Source organism: Osmerus mordax, chromosome 17 (genome assembly GCF_038355195.1).
Source record: "Osmerus mordax isolate fOsmMor3 chromosome 17, fOsmMor3.pri, whole genome shotgun sequence".
Classification (NCBI taxonomy): domain Eukaryota; kingdom Metazoa; phylum Chordata; class Actinopteri; order Osmeriformes; family Osmeridae; genus Osmerus; species Osmerus mordax.
The window spans coordinates 3,435,166-3,460,040 of NC_090066.1; the positions used below are offsets into that span (position 1 = coordinate 3,435,166).

A 24,875-nucleotide genomic window follows, 5' to 3' on the forward strand; every position below is an offset into this window, starting at 1 on the left:
GAGAGAGAGAGAGAGAGAGAGAGAGAGAGAGAGAGAGAGAGAGAGAGAGAGAGAGAGAGAGAGAGAGAGAGAGAGAGAGAAGAGAGTAGGAAGAGGGAGAAAGTGTGAGAGTGTGAGAGAGAGAGGGAGAGAGTGAGAGAGTAAGAGAGTAAGAGAGAGATGGAGAGAGAGTAGGAAGAGGGAGAAAGTGTGAGAGAGAGGGAGAGAGAGTGAGAGAGAGTAGGAAGAGGGAGAGAGTGTAGGATAAACAGCTTACTGGTGCCTCTCCTGCCGCACCATAATGAAAGACCTCATTATGCTTATACGGCCACGACTTAGGAGTCTAGCAGACTAATGATACCTGTCTCTGCTGCAGTGCAGTTGACACCAAAAGCGGCACCATAAATCACTGGTTACTTATTACCGTAATGTGTAATTAATACAGATCGCTAGACTTCTAGACTCTGGGCAAACTTAATAACGTCCTTGCTCAAACATTAAAGCTGAATTTCATCTAAATGGTGAAGTGATACTTGCTCACCTGGGGAGGTGGAGAGGCAGGCTGGCTGAGTGTGTGTCAGAACACATGTTAATCAGGAACTGTGGAGGTCTCTTCCTCTGTCTATCTCTTCAGACGGCTAGGTGTGTGTGTGTGACGGTTTGTCTCCATGAATGACAGTGTGTATGTGTGTGTGTGTGTGTGTGTGTATCCGTGGCCTTGTGGGTTCAGACTCTTTCGGTGGGAACTCGGGCAGTCCAGGGCTGACCTCAGAGATGACCTGTGAGCTAGCGGGGTGAAAGGTCGCGGGTCTCGGGGGGAGCAGTGGCGACACCCTCGAGCTGCAGACCAGACGAGCCTCATCACGGTCAGAGAGGGAGGCTTCACCACCACCAAAGGCTTCGGCTTACTGAGCTGACCCGTGTCTTTCATGTGGGAGACATAGGGTCTGAAACCCCCCTGCCACCCAGTGACTCCTTCTCAGGGATGTCCTTCAGTGTCAAGCAATTGGATTAGGAGCTTCATAAAGGGTTGTGCCAGGAGCTTAATGGATGGGGTTTGCTGGTTTGACTGATGTGCATTTCCGGCTGACCCTCTGTAGTTTGGGGATTAAACCATTCATCGTGTGGTTAAGTGGGCTGTGTATCTCTGACAGCTAAAGTTGTAACTCTGACTTCAGGGAGAAGGCACTGTGTCGTCTACAGCCACATTAGTCACATTAGCCTGAGCTAATCACATCCAAAGCTTCTTCTGTGTTGCCAGTCCTCCACCAAATCTAGTTTGTCAAATGCAAGTGCTGGGCTACGCATGGTTAATCTTGTAAATCTTCCTTTGGAGCTTTTAGACATAACCTGGTTTATTCTTCATGTCCCATTTGTTTGAGATGTGAGATAGACTCATAGCGATGGTAAGAGACTGAGACAGATTACTGCTGTAAGTTGATCAAGATGAGGGTCTGATTCCAAAACTCTCTGACCTGATCACTGCTGAGAAAGGGAACGCAGAATGATTCTGGAATGTTCCATGGCCTGACTCCATGTCTGGAAATCAAAATGTACCTACATAATGGTCTTTACTAATAAAGATATATTAATTCGAGCAATTTTACATGCTATACTTTATTTCAAATGAGTAAACAAAATGCATGTCTATGAAAAGAAAAGTGGTGTCCATTACAGTAATGTCAGCTGGCTAACATCTCTCTATATGTACGTCTGTGTGTGTGTGTGTGTGTTTCTGTGTGTGTTTGTGTGTGTCTTACAGTTTGTCCCCCACACCCCCAGGTCCTTTGTTTGTGCCGATGCCCAGGGGCCCTCGGTGAAACCCAACGAACATTACTCACGCCCCATTGGCTCACAATGCTGCCAGTGCAGGCTAACACGCCCCCTCTCCCCCGCCTGGTGACAGTTAGAGAGAGGACAGTCCTGATGCCATACGGCCCCATCCTCGCATCCCCCACCACCCCACCCCCGTCTCCAAGGTGGTACGACCCGCACCCACAGACGGGTGAGGGGACAGAAGGGGGAGGGGACAGAAGCATTATGGAAAATTGAAAAAAAAAGGGGGGTTGGACACAGTAATCACTCAGAGCACATAAACAATGCCATTGTAGCGGAGGGGGGGGGGGGGCGTACACACACAGGCCATCTGAAACAGTGGAGCTTGATTAACCTCGTTTGCTTGATTGACCATGAGCAGGCAAGGATGGGGGTGGTTAGCTTTACTGTGTCAGTCCTTGTTAAAGACATACTAAGAGCTTGGCCCCCTGCGGTGAACACAGGATTTAATGTAAATATTAGGCCAGGGATTTAAGAGCCACACACTGTGGCTCTTCACAATAGACTCTCCCCCAAACCCCCGTAGACGATAATCTGACATCATTGTTGGTCATCTGGCGATGTACAGTGGGATTAAACGTTGTGTAGGGGCGAGGCAGCATACATTGAGGTCGACCAAGGAGGAAGACAAAAGGAAAGAACTTGTTGTGAGGTTGTCCCACTTCACATGCAAACCATTTCTCAGGAACACTGAGATTGTGTATTTTGACATGCTTCGTTGCAAGGCACAAACAGAAAGAAAGAAAAAGAGAAAGAGAGAGAAAAAGAGAGAGTGTGTGTGGGGGGAGGATTGAGGAACGCATGACAGGCAATGTAGATGTGGTGCGGTTCAACATGGAGAGTGGTTACATCACTGTGTGTAGTCCCACAGGGTCCCCATCAACAGATCAATACTATCACCATGAAGAGGTGCCAGGGATCAATACTTCAACTCACTAGCCTAATTACTAGCATAGGACCAATAATATGTAAACACCCCCCCCCACACACACACACATACAGACACACCGACATGGGCACCTGCGCACACACTCCAGATCAAACAGCCCTACTCCTACAGATCTGCATGGAGACTGTTGAACCTTCTCGACAGGTGTTACCTGTCCCCCATAAAACACTGCTCTCTGGAAACTATGTCGTTTGTCTCGTCAGTCACTAGAGCAGGTGGCAAGTGAGGCCAAAGGCTACACACACACAGCCTTACACACACACACACACACACACACACACACACACACACACACAACCTTACACACACACACACACACACACAGCCTTACACACACAGACACGTATACACACACAGGCAGACAGCTAGACAGGCATGCGGCAAGAAATTAGGCAAACAAGCAGACAAGCAGATGGGCAGATATAGTCACGTACAGACAGACAGGTGAACTCAGATTGACTTCTCTCTACCTGTCTTCAGGCTACAGTCCCTCATGGACCTGTCCAACAGACGAACAGGCTGCAGGCCGTCCTCAAACACTCCATTCCTTCATCCCTGCAGCTAAGATGGTGTGCCTTGCTCCATGTATGATTGTGTTTGTATTCTATGTTATGATTTACACACTCTTTATTCACTGTGACACAAACCCCTGCTGTGAGCGTTCCTGCAGGGGACAGAGAGAGGGTTCCAGTCACAACAGGACTGTCCTTCTTGGAGACTCATACCAAAGGAGTATAGGATAAGTTGAGTTCCTTGGTCTGCTAGTCAATACAAGGAAAGGGTGAGTGTGTGTTTGTGAGCATGCAACTGTATGCTGGTAGCTGCAATGTGTTTCATTCCATAATTTAGCCTAATGTACCACTTATGTAAGCACAAACTTATGAATAACTAACACTGAATAATTGCATTTTAATTATACACAACTTTTTTACAAATTGCACTTCAGTAATTCGGAGAGCATGTTGTACCTCAGTGCTGAGTGCTATATTTGAAACTAGGCTGTGTAAACTCCATCTGAAAGTTGATTTTGTGTTTGTATCAACTCCAGGATTGTGTTTAGAAGTGAGGCCCACAGTGATGATCTAACAACCATGATGTCATCATCACCTGACCAGGACATCTGACACCTATTGGCAGGCTTCATGTCACTAGCGATCAGGTTCCATCGTCATGGCTACGGATCAATAATACATAGCCTAGGCTTGCCATCGACACAGAAGAAACATAGGACACCAGGGCATGATGGGATTGGCAGAACTGCCACTTTGAGGTGAACTCACACATGGATAAGCCAAAAATGGCCTGTGTAGTGAATATGGGCATGTCACACTGTCAAGGAGGTACTGAGTACAGAGCTTCACAGGTAACACTTTAAACCATGAAACATGTACTTACTTGAAGGTAATTAAATTATATTAATTACAAATAAATTGTGAGACGGAAAGGATGTGGCCACACATTTACCATTAAATCAATGACTTGATTTGTCAACCAGAAGGACAGGGTGAGAAATAGTCATCTTGTATAATTTCTTTTTTTTTACGCAAAGGACAATGAAACAAACGTTGCTCCAGGCTTCAGTCTATACAGTGTCCAGGAGAGCCATCAGAAGACAGCGCACGACACTAACCCTCTGAACCACACCCACAGTACACCCTGGACCAGGACAACCCACACGTGTCAGGTTACATGTTGACTGTGAAGACCAGCCGTGTCCCTTTGCAGCGGCTTACCAGGGTGGTGATCCCTGGAGAGGAGAGGCGGGGGGGTGGGGGAGCATAGGTCTGAGGCTCTTCCCCCCCCCCCCCTCTCCATTCCTCTACAAGCCCACATGTGTTTTACTACCACGGCTGCAGGACTGCGAATTCCAAGGACACATTCTGGAACCCACAGAACATTCTGGAACTCACAGAACATTCTGGAACCCACAGAACATTCTGGAACTGTCCTGGAGATACAGCCAGCAGAGCAAGAGACAGACAGGACACATCATCAGCTCATCAGAGAAAGATTGTTTTCTTTACTGTCCTCCTCTTCCTACCACTGTCCATCTTTCACACGCTCTCTCTCTCTTTCTCGTTCTCTCTCCATCACTCCGAGACTGTGCGTCCTTCAGTACTCACGCAACTCCTTACACAACAGTGCCGCTACAATAAACTGAAATGGTGGGGAACAAACAGCTCAGAAGCTCTCCAGACAAGACCTACAACCTGAACCCCCAAAGACAACTTACTGCTACAAACACACAGCTACAACTCAACCTCTGACACCAGGTTGCCCCGAGATACGATAGCTCACTGTGTCAAACCTTTCCTCCCCCTGTACAAAAACAGGTCTTTCATTCTAATTTATGTTAGCTCGCTAATTTTCCAGTCCCTTTCCTCTCCATCAACATGACAATTACAATTAAAAGCGTGACACGAGGGGGCGTGCCCCCTGCCCCCCAGACCATAATGCCAGCTAACCCTTGACCCCTGACCTGGACTGGGCTCGGGTTACTGCCCGGCGCCCTGGGGCAGCGCGGTGGTCCAGCCTACCCCAGGGTCGTGCTCTGGGGAGGGTGGAAGCATCTGAGCTGGGCTGAGGGGGACAGGAAGGTCCCCCTCAGGGTTCTTCAAGGTTCATTAAGGTGCTGAGGTTCACTGAACACAGCCCACATTAGGTTCAGTAGGTCAGCTTTGTTACAAAGCTTTTGTCTGTACAGTTTGTGCTTTGGTGCCAATACACTAAGACAGTGTTAGTGAGCTAAGCTAAAGCCTGCCTCTTTATCCTTCCTGTCTGTATCCATCTAGCGTTCAGCAGAGACCTCCCAGAGAGCCCAGGCAGGACGGAGAGCCGGTCTCTGTCTGGGAGCTGCTGGGCAGACACGTGGGAAACAGCTAATCAGATGATTTCCAGGTTGTTCCTTCCTCCGTCCCTGCTCACTGAGACGTGTGTGAGAGTGACACGAGGTGACAGAGCGACAGGCTGGGAGCTCATCAGAGAGGGTGTGTTTGACAGGCAGGGCGTACGGGCTGAGGGGAACTCAAAGACAGAGGCAGCAAAGAGGTGCAGAGGTGGAGATGTAGACAGAGCCAGAGGGGGAAGACATAGACGTGGGTGTAGAAAGACCAGATGCAGAAGAAGAGGCAAAGACAGAGGCAGAGACAGGCAGCAGAAGAGCCAGAGGTGGAGGCATAAATAGAGGCGGTAGAAGAGGCAGAGGCGACAGGAGAGGCAGAGGCAGCAGGAGAGGCAGAGAGACAGTTCCTGCCTCCTCATTAAGGAGGCTGAGCAGATCCACATGACTCACGCTCCACTACACCAGAGTGACGGACATCTGAGGTCACACACCATCAGTTCTCAGCCATCCGCCTGGAGACCCAGTGACTCCCAACACTCGCTCGTCTGACAACACATTTCACAACTTTGCTTTCAGAAGTTTTTTAGGAAATTTGATTTGATGTGTTCCAGTGCAAAGAGAACATAGTTTGACTCGACAGAGCCGGATGGTGAATGGATGCCTTGTAATCAGTCAGATGTCATGAGATTTCAATAATTCAGTTAGCATTTTCTGCACAGAGAACAGGCTGAAGGAAAGGCAGACCTGAGGACATCTATTACGCCTTCTGGAAGGAACATGACTGACTGGAATCCAGACACACAGGTGTGTCTGGGACTGTGGGATTCCAGTTTGAACCACAGTTACAGTCTTTCTCCCAACCTCCTCCTCTTCCAGGTGTCAGAAGGAGTGTCGAAGACTGTTTTCTTTATGTCACCCTCTCCTTCCTCCTGTCCCCACTCCCTCCCCAGTCTGGATCATCTTCTGGTATGGCAGGAATGTGAAACTGTGTGGACGCCACTGTAGTCATCACTATGACGATGCTGAGGTTTATGGGCCATTAACAATCATTACCAGAATGACCTTTCGCCCTGGTTTATAACTCTCCTTTCCTTTCCTCTGCTCCTCTGCTCTCATGTTCTCTCTTCTCTTCTCCTCTTATCACATTTCCTTTATCTCATCTCCTCCTCTCCATTCTGCTCACAGAATCACAGAATCCAGAAAGGGGTGATCTCAGGAGAATGGTTCAGAACAGTCATTAGGTAGGATGACCGATTCGGAGGGGGGGAGGGGGGCGGTTGTGGCAGGGACGCCCAGTCTATTCCACGCATCCCTCCCTGACGACCGCTCCTCCATTCTCTCTCGAAATGAGCTCATACCGCCCTCTCCCCCGTTAACCCTGCGTGGCCCGGAGCTCTGCTCGAGTACTACTGGATGTCAGATGATCAGATGAGGGGGTGTCCAATTGTTTTGACACAAGCATTCCTTGGTGTGGGGAAGGGTTTGGCTGTTGCACCAACGCAGGGTTCACAGGGAGGTGAGGAGCCTCCAGAAGGCTGAGAGGTGCGTTACTCACTGGGGATGTTTGGGCTTTGTACAGCATGCTCCGCTGCCTCCGGGACATGGGCTGTCACGCCGTGTTGGACCTCCGAGGGTTAACATGAGATTGTGAGGGGTGTCTGTGTTAGGTGCAGCACAGTGACGGGGGTGCATGTATGTGTGTGTGTCTGTGTGTGTGTGCGTGTGTGTTCTGTTTATGTACCAGTTAGGTTGTTCACAGCTTAGACAATGGGTGGAGTTTTAATGGGACAGATGAAGGTGACATCCTGGTTCTGATAACTGTACACTATGTATGGGTGAAGCCACTAGCACAGTATTCAGTATAATTCACTCGGAAAAAGCTAGAATGAATCTGCACCATTCAGAAAACGTTCAGACATCAAAGCCCTTATCATCAGGACAGCTAACAGTGGATTTATGGCAATGGAAAGACAAGGTTGTCCTTGGTAACCGGATATGTGTGAGTGGACACACACACACACACACACACACACACAGTCATGCACACACACTGTCAAGCACGGACATACTTTAATAGTTTCCACAAGCCTCTCTGTCAGAGTGGAATGAGAATAGATTTATAACAACTTACAGGAGGATAGGAGAGGTCTCATCAATTAATGATGGCATAGGGGAGACATTATCTGTGTGTGGAGTGGCAGAGGGTTGGGGAGAGCTGTGAGAGGGGGAAGGAGAAGGGGAGCAGAGGGGGAAAGGAGCTGGGAAAGGGGGAAGGAGAAGGGGAGCAGAGGGGGAAAGGAGCTGGGAAAGGGGGAAGGAGAAGGGGAGCAGAGGGGGGAAGGAGCTGGGAGAGGGGGAAGTAGAAGGGGAGAAGAGGGGGGAAGGAGCTGGGAGAGGGGGAAGGAGAAGGGGAGCAGAGGGGGAAAAGAGCTGGGAGAGGGGGAAGGAGAAGGGGAGCAGAGGGGGGAAGGAGCTGGGAGAGGGGGAAGGAGAAGGGGAGCAGAGGGGGGAAGGAGCTGGGAGAGGGGGAAGTAGAAGGGGAGCAGAGGGGGAAAAGAGCTGGGAGGCGGGGAAGGAGAAGGGGAGCAGAGGGGGGAAGGAGCTGTGAGAGGGGGAAGGAGAAGGGGAGCAGAGGGGGGAAGGAGCTGGGAGAGGGGGAAGTATAAGGGGAGCAGAGGGGGGAAAGAGCTGGGAGGGGGGGAAGGAGAAGGGGAGCAGAGGGGGGAAGGAGCTGGGAGAGATGTACGGGTGTGGAGACGTAAACGGAAGATTGTTTGTCTGGGACAGATTAGCTATCACATGAGCAATCACTGGCACTGGTTCTCAGAGCGATCTTGGGGGTGCTCGACACATGGCTGCATTTTAGAAGGGGTTCTAGGTCAGGTTCTCTGTGAGAACGAGTGGCAGTGTGTGTGTGTGTGTGCGCGGTTGTGGGAAACCATTAACTGTACAAATAAGTTCAGTCTTGCACCGAGGCAGAGCTACGCACCACTGTCTTCTGTGTCTGCTCTGACGTGCGTATGTAAAAATAGCCCAGCTGGCGTGCATACTGGGCTGTCTTCCTGAGTCAGACTCTCACTGATAAGACACCCACACTGACTGTGATTATGTAAAACATGTGGGTTAATAACCATGAAAGCTCCAGTGCTTGGGCTTGTGATGGAGTGAGTCGAATAATGCTATTCCATTCCTCTGTGACAGCTGCTGCCCCTGAACGCACCATCCATCACTGCGGAGCCAGGCTCCTGGAGGAAGTACATAAACGTCTGCTGAGTGTCCTTGAGCAGCTGGGGATGTGATCACAATCAGAGGAATAACAGATGAGACGTCCACACCAACCCCCCCCCCCCTCCCTCCTCTTCACCACACCTACCACAGAGAGCAGGCGTCAGTCAAGAACAGCAAATACCATCCAATACCAATACGCTGCTCAATTTGTCTTGCTCGCTGTGATGAATCCAGTGGCTCGGAACCAGCTACTGGCTGCGAGCCACATCCAATGCGCCCTGATTAATTTCTACCGTTTGTGGTTGTTCTGTGTTGTTGGCCTAAGTGTGCCAGAGAGCTGTCCCAGAGTGTGGCTGTCTCTGGCAGGCCTGGGGGATGGGACGGGTCCTGACAGGATGCATGTTTACGTTCCATCTCCAGATGATGATCGTGAGCTTGGTATGGAAATCTGAGGTCGTTTCCATAGGGTGTAATTGAAAGCTTATTTTTGCTGTGTCAGAGAGACAGAGATCTCCTATCAGACAGATACACGGGCCCCTTCAACCCTCGCTCTTGCTCACACATGCACACACACACACGCACGCAAACACACACGCACACACCTGTTACACACACACACACACTCACAACATAGCTAGCGTGAGTGCGTCCCAGGTGATACAGGCCTACCTACTAATTATGAAAACGATGCCTTGTTTCCCCTTGAACTCCTCCTGAACCTTTCTCATGCATTCAAATGCTGCCCCTGTGTTTATCTATGACCTCCACATGGAAATCAGCCTGCTGAGTATGCAGGTCTAATAGCAGGGTAAACGCATAGCCAGCCCAGGGCACACATGCTCTCTCTCTGCTGAGCACTGGAGACAAAGCGCCCTGCTGCCATTACAGCGGCACTAAGGGCAGATCACAAAGGCCTCAGTAGGACCCCTGGTATTAGTTTGCGAGAAGGACCTGGAGGAAAGTTCTTTCAAGATCAGGGGGAATTCTACAACACCCTTCAACAGATCTTCAAGGACCTTATGAAACCATTTACGTGTTTTGTTTTTGGGGGTTTTCTGACAAATAGCCAGGGGCCACAGCGACAAATCCTGTCTAGAAAGATTTGGTTAACAAAGACTAAATCGTTGGCAAATATCTCATCACAGCAGGACATAAGAACAGCTTGGTCTGCAGCATGAGGCAATATTAGCAGCATGTAATGGAGCTGGGAGCCAGGAAGTCCTTAAAGCATACTATTACATTGTCCAACACATTATAGATTTTGGCTTGAACATCTTTCCCACCTAAGCAATAACATTCTCTACTAGCAGAGCAGAGCAATGCTGGCGAGCAGCGGTTTGTGTTGGCTGGCTGGTCATTTCACACGGTGGGAGACAAGGCAGTGCCAGGGACATTAAGGCTCGATCACATGCCAATTCAGACACCTTTCACTAAATCCTGTCTCACTGGGCCCAGGCTGGCTCATTGTTCAGAGGGGTTTATGGAGCTTTAACTCAAGGGTGAAGCTGATGGTCTCTGACACTAACACTGCCCCTCATGGACACCCACCTCCTCAGCTCCCTGGTGGCCCCGGGGCAGGGGCAGGGGCAGGGCTGGAGGGCCCTGTGTGAGAACCTCAACACTGTGGCTGCAGGGCTGAGGAAGTGACCTCACAACAGACCTCTCTCTCTCCTCTTTTTCACTGTGAGCGTGACACACACTGTCCGACATCTCACCTCCACCTGATAAGTCTCAGCCTTGCTGACAGTCTGAGCATGTCTCCTATCACTAGATGCCAGACAGCTGATTGTGTGTGCTTGTGTGTGTGTGTGTGCTTGTGTGTGTGCTTGTGTGTGTGCTTGTGTGTTGGACCGTGTGCTATAGTGGGAAGCACGTGAGATGGCAGATTGCGGTGTCCTCGCGCACGACTGCGAGGCACTGTCGGAATGCGTCAGACGATCTTCCCGTCCCCGCAGACGGAGACACAAGGACACGGGGCAGGGAGATGGGGAGGCTTGTTTGACCGCGGCTCATCTGATCGCCTCGGTTCACCTCGGTCAGCCTTGGCTCACTTTATCAGTCATTCCATACAGGATGATTCAGACTGTGGCTGGGCTGTGTGACTCTGTGTGAGTTGTCCTGTACTAGGTCTGTCTGGGAACATCTCATGAGGGTGAGGGGGTGGGGAGATGGAGATAGAGAGGGAGGGGGGGTGTAAGCTGGGTGGCCTCTAAGTCTGGGCTTCCTCAGTCATGTTCCTCAGTCATGTTCTGTTCGGTATCCAGACAGGCACACTCTGATCCTGGAACATGTGATCACTGGGAAGTTAAGACTTGGGGAATGCGAGGGCGGGGTTATGCAAGAGCACCGTGTCAGTCCGTCTGAGGACAGTGCCCGGAGACGGTCTGGGCACCCAAACGGGCCGTGCAGACGACCTCACCAGGCTCCTCTCCAGGTCCAGCCAGGGTAGCTGTGCCCCAGGATGGTGGCAGTCAGGCCCGCAGTATTAGAGCCGTCAGCCCCAGCAGCAGAGGGGCTGGATCTGCTTCTCAGGGCCAGATGGACGGAGGAGAGCAGAGGGAGTCAGGAGGGTCAGGAGGGACGGTCAGACTCAGGACTCGGTAGAGTCAGAGTGATGGTCAGGAGGTTCCTAATCAGTCACGGTCAGAGGTTGCTCACGGGGAGCCAAGTCACGGTCGAAGCACATTCACATCCCACAGTGTCAGAGGCCTTCATGGTGGTCACAGCCAGGCAGGGAGTGAGTCTGGCCACAGTCAGTGGAGTGCTGCTCATGGGTCACAGAGGACAGAGAGCTGGGCTGGGCCCCTGGAAGGGCCAGCAGGCTGGGGAGAACAGGAGGATAGCAGCCATCAGGACAGCCATCTGCGTGCTGCCTCCGGGCCGTGTTAACATGGGTGGACACACACACATACACACATCCGGGAGAAAGACGTGCACTGAGTTTGCTCACAGAGTTCCGCTGCATGTCCACGATGTGGGATAGAAAGAGCTTTTAGGCGTCTCATAGGATGATGGGATGAATGGGTATGGCTGGATGAAGGAGAAAAGCGGGGGAGAGGGAGACAGAGGAGGGAGGGACGGACTGAGCCAAAAGAGACAGACGGGAGTTGTGAAGTGTGTGTGTGAGTTAAGGTGTGTGTGTGTGTGCGGCTCCTGTCAGAGGTGATGGATGGCTTGCCAGGGTTCTAGAAAGGAGCTGAGGGGTGACAGTTATTTCCTGATTCTTTTAAATACCACTTTCCCAGAGCACTGCAGCAGCTGCCTCCTGGACCGAGAGAGAGAGAGAAATAATGATAGAGGACAAAAGAGAGAGAGACGGAGCGAGAGAGACAGGTAGGGAAATACAGAGAGAGGGGGAAAGAGAGAGAGGGAATAGAATGAAAGAGTGATCAAGAGAAATGATGAGCTAGAAAGTGAAAGCAGATTTCAGACACCCGCTAGATGAAGGCAGTGTCCTCATTCTCTCATGTGGCATTTTGTACATTACAGAAGCTCCAATTGATCTGCGTTACGGAAATGAACTGCTGTGCCATCCCAGCATTGACACTGTCAGTCAATGGATTCACCCCATAAAATCCTTTTAGACTTTCCACAGCTCGATGTGTCCTTGGGTCAAAGTGCAGGGTCACCGGGCCTGGTGGCCAAGCGGTCCATCCTGCTGCTGCCCACTGGGCCAAGTTAGCCCAAGCTAGCAGCCTTCACACTGTATCTCAATGAGAACATAGATCTGTATTAGCATGACTAGCTTTCGCAATGAACCTTGAAGGGATTCGCAAGGTTTTGAGCAACTGCTTTGCATAAAGTGCTTTTCACAAGCAGTGTAACATCATCAGACATCTTAAAAACATAGGCGCAAGCATATCAAATAAGATCAAAGCTACTGTGACACTGGAAAAACAAGAATAAACATTATCTGTTGAAGCATTTCTTTCCATTCCTTCCAAACACGGAACGTATTTTGACATCTTCAACAAAAACATTGCTTTTGCTTTTCCAATCTTTCCTGACCACAGCTGACAACCTAGTGTACACAGGCTGTCACATCTGGACTATCTTCAGAGACAGCCATTTGACTACAACAACAAACTCTTCTCGCAGAAACACACACACATTGTTTAAACTAAGATAACACTGCACAACGTCTGCATCAGTTTCTTCATACAAACATCCTCCCATCCATGTCTGATAGTCCAACTTTCTTTCCCCCCCCAATCCATGGTCTGACAGACAACCCTGAGATATGACATAAGGCTGACTACTCCACCTGTAACTGTGCTTACGAACACCGTGCTGAGCTATCTGGATTTGTGGACAGAGCTAGTTCCGGGGGTCAGGAGGCTGAGTGGAGGGCATCGGGCTATTAATCAGACGTTTCCCGGTTCGATTACCGGCCGTGCAAAATGGCGTTGTGTCCTTGGGCAAGGCACTTCACCCTACTTGCCTAGGGGGGAATGTCCCTGTACTTACTGTAAGTCGCTCTGGAAAAGAGCGTCTGCTAAATGACTAAATGTAGTTGTCTCCTCTCTCCTCCTTGTCCTGAAGATGTGTCCTTCTGCTGAGCTGCTGAGCTTCAGAACTACATGAGGCTGACATGGCTCCCAGTCACACTTAGCAAGGCTGCTCGAGCAGAAAGACCTCCCTTCGACGCAATGTTTTTCATTAGTCTTCCTGCCTCTCCCTCCCTCTCCATGCATGCGTCGGGCCATCTCTCCAACCGAGGGAGAGATGGAAGAAACTTGTCATGTTTAACGCCTAAGTGGGTCAACATTGACTCTGGGTCGTCTGGAAGGGAAGTGCACTCGGCCAAAGTCACTCAACCATGTCTGTGTCTGCACATACACCCAAAAGACCTGACAAGACCAGGGCTCAAATTAGTCGTTTTACAGTGTGAGCCAAAGTCTAACTAGTCTCCACACAGTCAAACCTAACAGTATAGCTAGTTCTCACACGGCTAGGTTCCACATTAACGAGTCATCTGAAGACAATTTCCTCAGATTTCAGTAGATCCTACCAGGGGCTTAGCTGAGCTTCAATGTTGCGGTTTGTGTCTGATGGCTCTGCTATCCTTGGGTGAAATCACATCGCGGCTCATCAGTGGAGAGGAATGGAGGATGTTAGGTGAGGCTGGATGGTGGGATGAGAGCAGAGTGTATACAGCTATTTAAATACGGGATCAATCTACATTTTAAATGATAATTCAACTACAGGATGAGGCCTGTCTGAAAATGATTCAGATTTCCCTACGTCACCCAAAGGCACAGTTTGAGGTGAACTCCACAGAATGCCATCATTTAATAGTTTGACTTAAATATCCCCCTCGCTGGTGAATCACACACAGAAAAAAGTGAGATATTTTGACATAATCGTATCATCCTTCAGCTAAGACAGGCCATATATCTGCTGATGGTACCTTGTCTCCATCTAGTGTCCACTGGGTTGTTTTACTAGAACCTAAACTCCTATCTAAACTAAAACTGTTCTAACTGGAATAATTCAGCAGGCATTTGACAGTTTGTTTTATTAGAATCACAGACAGAGGATGCCATAACACAAAAAAGGAAATGTACCTTTGACACACACGCAGTTTCAATCGCCTAGGCAACAGTTGAACCAAATCAGCTCAGAGATCATGCTTCATGAGCTCTCTCAGGCAGACGGTGGCGTAACAGGAAGTGTCAAGGTCAAAGGTCAGATTCAGACAGGCCGTGTCTGTGTCGTTCTGTGGCTTGGGTGATGCTGCATCATCCTCTAGCTGGCACTCCTCTCCTCCTCCCCCTCTCCTCCCAGCCCCCCGACCCAGGACCTGCAGGCTGAAGGTCAGATTGCTTGGGAGGGCCAGCAGGGGGCGATGGCAGCCAGGGAGGTTCAGTTTGAGGCTGGTGATTCTGAAACGGCAGTTCTGCAGTCCGTCCTGCGCCAGCCTGGCCTGGTACCACGCCCCCAGGGTGCTCTCTGGGTACTGGACACTGTTGCCTGGCATGGGCAGAACCACCTGAAACACACATCAGGACAGCTACTAAGGGCATTTCCAGACATCAGCGTTTCCCACACATTGATTTATTTGTGGCGGCCCGCCACAATAACAAATTTACCGCCACAAATGTATTAACCAATACAGCCAGCCAGGCAGGACTCGCAACTTAACTTTTTTACTCACTGTCCCAGTACCGTCCCAAAGTGCAAAATTAAGCGTTCCAAACTGAACACACACCCACCTGAGCTAGTGAGTAGACCCCCTGCTCCTCCTCTTCTCTGGTGACCACATGGATCTGCAGGAGCAGTAGACAGGATTCAGGTTGGAAGTGGAGGAGTGAGCTCCACTCAAGTCCTACAGCAATATTATCAGCCTTTCATACTGTGTGAGCGTCGTTGGTTACCTGAGACTGGTTTGCTTCCTCCAGGGTCTCCAGTCCCCCTGTATCACCATGTACCCAGACCAGGTCACCCTGCCTGGGCTTGTGCCCCAGCATGGCCAGCCTGTGAGCCACCGCATGGTTCCACACCCGGCTGCAGTAAGCGTGGGGGTAAAACACCCTCATGCCATGGGGCAGAGCGAGCCAGGCGCGGGCACAGCCCTCGGGGCCCGTCCCGTAGCGGTGCAGCGCCCGCAGCATGATGCGCTCCCGTGGCTTGGACATGGGCATCAGCGCCAAGCTGGCCTTGGCATCACCTGGGCACCACAGAGAGAGGAGAGGATAAGACACTGTTGATTCCAGTCTGCTGTGGCAGGTGTTGATTTACTCACCAGTCTGGAGGAAGAGTCTTTTCGCCTGGTTCTGAGGGTCATCGCCTTCCTCTGGGGTGAAGAACAATCGCACTGCCAACACCTCTCACACACACACACACACACACTCCAAGTCAAAATGTAGATCTGGTATGTCTCATTGAGCAGATATGCATGTATGCAGGGCTAGGTGTAGGTCGTAATCAGACAGTACCATGTCCTCTTTGAGCAGAGCCAGTCCGACCTCATCTGATTGGACAGTCTGGGCACTGCCAAACCTCTGAGGGCCGTAGTAATTCACGAATCCTCTGGTCTGCAGGAAGCACCGCAGCAGTTACTAAGTATCTGATCGTCACGCTCACATACAGACAGACTGACTGAAGCCTCCTCAAACTCCCACGGGTCCACAAGGAAGGAGGACATGATGGATTCAAGGAGGCCCTGTTGAGAACCATCTTGGAGGATGTGAGTTGGTCACCTTGACGTTGTCCACAGCTTCCTGCACCAGAGCAGCCAGGTCCTTCTGGGAGCCGTGACACGGGTGTGGTCTCAGATCTCGCACCACCAGGTCAAAGTGGTTCCCCTGCAGACGCCCCAGGCTCAGCGGCCCGGAGGCCCAGCGGACCCGGGACAGAACCAGACCTCTCCTCTCCAAGTCTGGTGCCTTCTCCATCAGCCTGGCAGCACACACACACACGCCATAGTTATGAAGGGATATCTCAGTGATAGAAGAGCTTCAAATCCCCCACTCCCTGTCGTTTTGGGCCGCGTTACATTGGCATCATTTAGACCGTGTAGTCCAACATTACCATAGAGCATCTGTAAACAGGCAGCTGACTGTGTCTGGTGGGTGTGTTACCTCTGAGCTGACACCTTCTTGACCACCATGCCCTGGTGGGTGATGGCCCTCTTGTCCTTGATGCCAGCGTAGGTGAAGTCTGAGGGCACGACGTCCAGCGCTGCCGCCATGAGGCTGATGGCCTCCAGGGTCTCCACGTTCTCCTTACGCAGAGTAAAGGCTGCAGGAGGACACACACACAGGAATCACACATACAGAGAACAGAGCATAGAAATGAAGGTTGTGGAAAGAGTTTTCTAGGGTTTTTCTATCAAGTTTTTTTTCTATCACCACTATGTCAGGTTGTCTCACCAGTGTAGACCTCCTGCTCTTCTCTACGTTCTCCAGCACTCCTCTTGGTGGTCTTTCCTCGTTCTCTCAGCCTCACAGAGATCCTGGTCTCTCCCCGCTGGCTGCTCTCTTTTTTCTCACTGGAGCTCTTTGTCACCCCCTGTTGGCTAAAGCTTTTAGTTTCCACCAGCTTGCCGAACCTACGGCTCAGGAAGTGATGCACTGCCGTCCTGTTCTGCTTCCTGTCCTCAGGTCTGAAGGTATACGTCGTCCCCGGGACCTTGGCATCCAGGAACCTAAAGAAGTTCTCTGCGTCCTCCTCACTAACTAATCCTGACAGCTCTTTGTAGTCAGGATCCTCCTTCACTCTGATTTCTGATTGGCTGGTCACCGTCATCAAAAATGGGAAATGATGTCGTACTGCGCGGTGCACATTGGCCCGCTGGAGTTTATCTGGGAAAGATCCCAGAGTTAGCTCTTGCTTGGCGAGCACCTTTTGTCCGTTTCTGAATGTGGTGACAAACTTCTCCAACTCTGCCTGAGTGGACTGGCCCAAGACTAAGCTCAGGTCCAAACTCTCTCCTCTGAGAGGGAGGACATCATGCTGCTTACCAGCTGCTGTGTCTGTAGGCTCAACTCCTGGGATGGAGCAGTCCTGAGTGAGGCTGGGTCTACATGCAGAGGAAGCACTCTCTCTCCTCTTAGACGGAGCTTGGGCTGTCCTCTCCTTGGTGTCGCAACATACACCTGGCTGAGAGACGACGGAGCTGCTGTCTTCAGTCACCACGTGTCCGTCGATGTCTATCTCAGTGACCACAAAGTCTCTGGAGCAGTTTTTAATGGTCCCAAAGAAACCGTCGTGGTCTGATATGAAGCTGTCGAGGACAGGCACGCTCGCAGCTAGGGGGTCATCTTCCATCGTTATCTCATTACTAAGCTGACCTCTGAGAGAAAGATACACACAATACATTACACTGCATATGCACATAAATAAATGAAGGCAAGTGTCCTGAAATGTAGTAAAAAGACATAATTATGTAATTGATGTGACCAGATTAACATTATATTAACAACTTCTGTTAGTTTTTACTGTTGTTATTAATTGTACAGTAGCTACTTGATGGTATATTGGCATTACGTTCTGTTTAACAGAAGTAAGTATTTATATTGCGTCAGCTTTAAGTCATACTTTTTCACTCACTATAACCTACACATACTGTTTTCCTGCACTGTAAACGCACGAAACTAGCGGTTCATTCTTACCTTCATCTAATAAACAAACACATGCGGCTCTTATGGGTTCATGCTTCCGCGTCATGTGACTATGGAAGATCTTAAAGGGCCAATGCGGTTCCTACATTAATAGACACGATGTAACCTAAAGCAACTCTGTAAACTATTCATATATAAATGAACCAAAATATGTGGTTGTGATTTAAATAGTTTATTATCCTTCACTTTTTTTGACATTTGATCCATAGAAAAAACATAATTTGAGACATGATGATAGTTTAAAGAACGATAGTTTCACAATGAAACGCCCTCTACAGGTAGTTTGGGTAACAGTGGTTCACATCAACGAAGACCGGGGAATGTCATCCAATTCCCTTACTATGTGCGTAACTACTACGCATGCACAGTCCAGGGTCAAGTTGACCCAAAGCACAGATATATGATTACATCACATCCTAAACTCAAACGATATTGTGAGGGATCGTACCTGACCCAATGCTTGTATCTCCTTCCTTACAACACATGCACGTGACGTTATCAAGTAGAAAAGGTGCTGCACTGCTGTGGGTCAAATGCATTGCATATTATGGGATGGTCCTCCAATGTGAAATGTAGTTACACCTGATCTGGGACTCTCTCAAACTAAATTTGTTTGGCTAAACAATAGGCTGAATCCCAGCCATTTCTTTACCTTCAGGCTGTGACAGCTAAGAAGGAAACACCCTCACTAACACACACAGAATATTACAAGCATAGAAAAATAGCTTCTCTATGATTTCATTCTTAAGTAAAAGAATGCTAAATATAATCACAGGATGCTCTCTACAGCACCACTAAAACAGATTTCTAGCTGATCCCTGTTCCTTTTACAAATATACTGAATGAAAGATTCATATACTCTATATTAAAATTAAACTAGGCTTGTATAAACACGCTCCATACACACGTCAAACAGTATAAAAGCATTAGGCTTCGCATACATATGGCTTCATCTAATAGTCTACCAACAGGCTATAAACAAGGGGTCTTCTATAGGGGGAAGTCCTTGTTTCACTGCCTTCTAGCTCTACATTCCCGTGCATGCAGCCATGGACACACACTACTGAGAAGCCTACTGTTGGACATGCTACAAATCTTGGGGCGGAGTGTTAATATGGCTTTTAGTATCTGGTCTGAGTGCATAGTTCAGTCTACCTGGATGTCTAAAGAGTTAAAGGAGTGTTAAGGAAATAATTCACAACAAGGGGGTTGTTAAAATAACTACTTTGTGGACCGTTCCATTTTGGAATTACAAGGAGGGGTGTTTCAGGCTCGAGGTCACTCGTCCGCGTCTCCTTTCCCAGGAGCCCGTGTGATCCTGCGTCCTCCCTTCTTCCCCGGCGGGCCCCTGGGCTTGGCGAAGGCCTGCTTGTGGGCGTGCTGCTTCGGGTGGACCTCCTCATACAGGAAGTCTCCTGTCAGGTCGTCGCCGTTGTCTATCTCCATCTGCCCCAGGAACACAGGTCAGTTGTTACAGCTCCGACACACACTACTGCGCTGTTCCTTGTCAAAGCTGGCTCTGTATGTAATGGGGGGGGGGGATCTTTTGGTACCTCACGATTCGATTCAAATCGATTCTTGGGGTACAGTGAATACTACATTCTTGGGGTCACAAATCGATTATAAATCTTTTTTTTCTATAAAGAAAAATCCCCAAAAATAGTTTTCCCCCAAAAAAAAACATTTGAAAAAAAAAAGATGTTTTACATTTGTGAATCCATGTGAATTGCTAGAAGACTGAATCGCAATTCAAATGTGAATCGATTTTTCCCCCCACCGCTAATATGTAATATTCACTGATTCATACTGTACTGTTATATGCAGCGTCCCAACCACATATCAATCCTACAACATGGCATTAACGCTACCTGGGATATCAGTATGGTGGATGACAAGGTGAGAGGACAGAGAAGTACTTCTTTGCATCTTCACTTGACATGGCCAGCCCTTTCGAAAGATCTGTTTGATTTACAGCACATCCATTAACAAAAGCAGTCCTACCTTCTTGGCTATGTGTACGCGTAAGTTGTTCTCCACTGTGTCAACCAGAGGGTTTTTACAGCTGGAGTACAGCATCCTCTCCTTGATGCTGCACTTATAGCCCGGCATGGAGTAGATGAAGACTGGAGAACACACACACAAGCACACACATGCCATATGAGTAATAGAGCAATTAGGCTCTTCTGCAATTGCACACAGAGACAATGATCATAAATATATATCCCCATTCGTAGCAGTCTCAGTACTCTCTTCCCCTTCCATCAGAGCTCCCCTTGCAGGGTAGCGGAGGCCCACCAGTGGACTCCAGGTAGTCCCCCTCATGGTTGTGTTTGTACAGGAAGAAGTGGTAGCGTGCCGCGTCCTTGGGAATCCTCTTGGGTAGCTCCTTCAGCTCTGTTGGTGCAGTGCTGGACAACTTGATAGACTCATTCCTGAAGTCTATCTCCTGGGGGTAGGGGAAAGATGAACATGAAGATGTTGATGATGATATGCCACAGAAAAGCACCACACCCACATACACACTTATTTCAGCCATTCACTGACCAGCTGAACATAGTTGATTCTTTTGTCTCTGAACTGCTCCATAGCCTGGATAGCATCTCTCTGCATAGGGAATGCCACTCCTGTCAAAGTCTGCTGTTTGGTGTCCACACCAATGTCTGTCTGCACCTACAAAGATGGACAGAGTGACAGAGAGAGAGACACACAGAGAGAGAGATGGACCGAGAGAGAGGCGGACAGAGAGAGAGAGAGAGAGAGAGAGAGAGAGAGAGAGAGAGAGAGGGTAAAGGGGGAGAGAAGGAAGAGAGGGACACAGAGAAAGAGAGACAATGTGTGTGTGAGAGGGAGAGAGAAGGAATTATAATCCAGTGTAAACAAAATCAGTCATGCGACAGTTCAACTCAAACAAAGAGGCAGTTGATTAATTTGGAAGAAGGAAGTCTCTCACCTAGGGTAAACCCCTGTGTGAAACTTTGCATGAAACACACTTGATTTTCCTACATAAGCAGATCAAAAACCACTACTGATGCAAACAGCACTTGCAGCGCCACAGACAGTTGTAGCAGTGCAGCAAGCAATCACCAACCTGAGGAAGATTATAAACCTCTTAATCAGGCCTGAATAATATCTGTAGAATATGATGGATTAATGATGCCTGTTACATTCATTGCTCATGCCTGGCTCTGCCGCACATGTCATGTCGCTGGAAGATTTATGAAGGGAGATTGCAGTGGGCGGGTGACATGCTCTCTCTGGTTGTAACCTAGAGGATTGGGGTTTGCATCCTCTCATCCATCTACTTAATAAGCACCGTCTCTCAGCAAATGAATAAAGTCAAATGCGAAAGCTTCTTTCCTGCGGCCTCCAACATGTAGATTAGTGTTGTATTATCTGGCCACACAGCCCTAACCGCAACCACAGACATAGAGATGCATGTGATGTGAAACTCAGCTTCCTGGTGGGATACTATTGGTGGGCTTGCTCTCTGCAGCTGGACACAGGCCATCTCCTTTTATGGAAAAATGTTGTTGCATGTAAGAACAACATGTGTTTGCTGTTCAGATGTGTGCCTGTAAAGTATTTGGGGAAAAGGGAGATTTCCGTCCAATTTGATCAATCCCACAATGTGTGTTACTCTAAGTGCTGCCTGGTGGTGGGACATGCAGGGTGTAAGTTTGTAGTGTTGGACTGACAGAGCAGCAGAGGGGCTGGGGCAGAGTCTAGTGTTGGCCTGTAGATAGCTGGTCACCGTGACAACCCATCCTCTCATCTGTCACAAACAGTGAACCCTGTGACATGGTCCAGCCGAGGGCAGGCGGAGCAGGATCCAGGACAGTGGTCTGGCTGTTTGGTCTGGACGAGCCCAATCAACAGTATTGATCTGTCAGTATTGACTGGACTGTCGGACTGTGGACTAATGCGTCAGGCTGGGTCTTTGTTTTCAACGTCTGCAAGGTCTGCTTAATTGTGTGTGTGTGTACCTCGTTTAGTTTGATCTGTCTTAGTTCCTCCTCAGCAGCGGTCAGAGGGAGTGGAGCCGCCTGGGAGACTTGGTACTTTCTGTACCCGCTGAGGGACACTTCATCCTGGGGAGAGACAGCAGCGTGAGGGGGTCTACCTGGGAAGGACCACAGAGGAATCCCATCCAGCAAAACGGCTTCAACTAACCTTAGTTGTTCCAAAGATCTCATCTTTGATGTGTCCACCACCAAACTCTTTCTTCAGTGTGGCTCTAGTGGCAGCATACAACATCTTCTGACGCACCTAGGAGAAGAAAAAACATATTTTAGTCATTGACAATCTGCCTATCCTAACAAGGAAAAATGATAAGCTAGCAGTGGCAGACTAGAGCCAGACACACGGAGCAAGTTTGGCTGGTGTGCTTGGTAGGAAGCCATGTTTATTGACTCCTGCCAGGAGAGAGACAGCGTCTTCTGTTTACCGTTGAAAACCTAAATGGATCATTAGACTTGCAAATAATTCTATTTAGCACCACAAAGGGGCAGCTCTTCTGCTAGACAGGCAATCCACAGTGTCACAGACCTCAAGCTTTTATCTGTCTCTGTATCTCCCTCTCACAGATACACGTGCGCACACACAAACCCACACCCAAACACACCTGATAATAACTTTAGCCTAACAAGTTTGTCAACAATAGACCAGATGTGACTGGAAGGAAACTGACAAACAGACCAAGGTACCTATAACATGTATGTATAAAATCTCAGTCACTCTGTCTGAATATTCAAAAACATCTCAATAACATTCACTCCAAACCCACCCACTGCCCTGCTCCCCCCCTTAGCCAGCGGTGAGTATACAGACCGGTGAGTGGTCGGGGGACCAGGCCAGGAAGATCCACTCGTAGCCTTGGTTGTTGGTGGAGTCCAGGCGGTAGAGGAGGTAGCAGGGCAGCAGGTCATCCAGAAGAGGCAGGACGTGGCTGTCGTACTCCTGGTCCCACTTCTGGCTTACTGGCCTGGTGCCGCCCAGCACTAGCTGCTCTGGAACACACACACAAACATGTTCAGGGTTAGGACACACACACAGGTGTTCAGGGTCAGGACACACACACACACACACAGGTGTTAACGTTTAAGGACAAACACAGGTGCTCAGGGCTGGGACACACACTCAGGGCTGGGACACACAAGCTGGTTTGGTCAGGTGGAGCAGACAGGTGAAGGTCAGGTTAGGTCAGGTGGAGCAGACAGGTGAAGGTCAGGTTAGGTCAGGTGGAGCAGACAGGTGAAGGTCAGGTTAGGTCAGGTGGAGCAGACAGGTGAAGGTCAGGTTAGGTCAGGTGGAGCAGACAGGTGAAGGTCAGGTTAGGTCAGGTGGAGCAGACAGGTGAATGTCAGGTTAGGTCAGGTGGAGCAGACAGGTGAAGGTCAGGTTAGGTCAGGTGGAGCAGACAGGTGAAGGTCAGGTTAGGTCAGGCGGAGCAGACAGGTGAAGGTCAGGTTAGGTCAGGTGGAGCAGACAGGTGAAGGTCAGGTTAGGTCAGGTGGAGCAGACAGGTGAAGATCAGAGGGTGTCAGAGGTGGTTCCTCCCAGCCTGGAACCTCTGAACACTCTTTCCACCCCTCATCTTATCTGATGAAGACATTCCTGCTGCAAGGAGTAGGGGATCATTGCTGTCTGGTCAGTTCTTACCATTCTCTATGACCACCTTGATGAGACGCAAGCCACCGTTCCTGGCCTTGGCGAATATCTCCCTCACCTCCCCCGCCGCTGGAGACATGGACAGGGACTGGGTTAGACAAGTAACTCTTGACATTGGCAACAAAAAGCTATATAATACATTTATAAATGGCATAATTCCTACACTCACATAACAAAAAATATTGGTATATTGGGTAGTGTTTACTAAATCAAGCCAACAACACTATACTATCCATATGGTAATTAAAGGACAATGTCAAGTGCACAGGCCAACCCTTCTCTTGGCCTCAAATACTTTTGCTTTAGGCTACTGTTTTTTTTTTTTTAATTGTTGACATGTTTCTAATCACCATTTACTTAAACAAATTGTTCGACTATGTCAACGTATCTCACCACCAAAATCTCAACAATCACAACCGAGATTTATTTCACGCGTCGGTGAGAAGACAGCCGGTTGTTACAGTGCAAAGGATCTTTGAAACTTAGTATCTGACCGCTTTAAAGAGATCATCGCTTCCTGGCAAAAGCATAGGCTACCGCTTGTGAATAGAAATATGAATCTAGGCTGAGTCGTCTAACCATATTAGGACTATGTTAGTAGACAGCGCATCGCTGGATACACTTGTCATGAATTCCTCTCCTTCGCCAGAGCACCGCGGCTATCCCGATACAGAACACCGGGGCAATATTGTCGCTGATGCATAACGAAACAACAGGTTTGCAGTTGCCATAATCCCCTGGCCGTGTTTCTTGGAAGCCGATCGTGTGTTATCTTCCAGTGGTGTGTGGCAACAGGGTATATTAAATGCTGAACATTTACCTTGTATGCCCGTTTGATGAGACATTGTAGTCTTCGCGTCTCCGTTCTGCTGGCCGGTGGAAGAAACAAGCAGTGTGACGAACTAGGAAGAAGGAACTGGACTACAGGAATCAGAGCTGCGGCCGTGATGTCATTACGTCGTGGTAACATTGTGGTGTAGCGGGCACGCGCGCGCAATTGGTCAGTTCTTGGGAATGCGACAGTAATGCAGCACCTCTACTCTCTTTATAAACTAATTTAATTATTGTGTAATATTATTTGTTGTTCAGTGGGAGAGGACAGGGAGAGTATATGAGGGAGGGGGCGAGGGGGTTGAGGGGAGAGAAGTGGAGAGGAGAGTGGGTGGAGGTAAACTAAAAACACATGTGCCGTGTGAGAAGGAAATGATGTGGCGGGGACTGCAGCACACCAGGAGCAGCTTGATTAGTA

At 49.2% G+C, this 24,875-nt stretch overlaps 2 protein-coding genes across 2 annotated transcripts; both read right to left on the bottom strand.

Moving 5' to 3' along the window:
* Positions 1-14,337: 14,337 nt before the first annotated feature.
* pus7l (pseudouridine synthase 7 like) lies at positions 14,338-17,992 on the bottom strand. The gene is made up of 9 exons (XM_067254530.1): positions 17,951-17,992; positions 16,709-17,631; positions 16,418-16,577; positions 16,037-16,235; positions 15,773-15,871; positions 15,580-15,661; positions 15,212-15,504; positions 15,050-15,103; positions 14,338-14,826 (listed from the first exon to the last, which is right to left on the bottom strand). Exons 2-9 carry the CDS (start codon positions 17,604-17,606, stop codon positions 14,455-14,457), a joined length of 2,157 nt encoding a protein of 718 aa, XP_067110631.1. The 5' UTR covers positions 17,607-17,631; positions 17,951-17,992; the 3' UTR covers positions 14,338-14,454.
* A 129-nt stretch (positions 17,993-18,121) lies between these two features.
* On the bottom strand, positions 18,122-24,560 carry twf1b (twinfilin actin-binding protein 1b). Its single transcript, XM_067254294.1, has 9 exons — positions 24,447-24,560; positions 23,618-23,695; positions 22,787-22,965; positions 22,130-22,225; positions 21,943-22,047; positions 20,504-20,629; positions 20,255-20,405; positions 19,961-20,082; positions 18,122-19,405 (listed from the first exon to the last, which is right to left on the bottom strand). Exons 1-9 carry the CDS (start codon positions 24,469-24,471, stop codon positions 19,238-19,240), a joined length of 1,050 nt encoding a protein of 349 aa, XP_067110395.1. The 5' UTR covers positions 24,472-24,560; the 3' UTR covers positions 18,122-19,237.
* Positions 24,561-24,875: the final 315 nt, after the last annotated feature.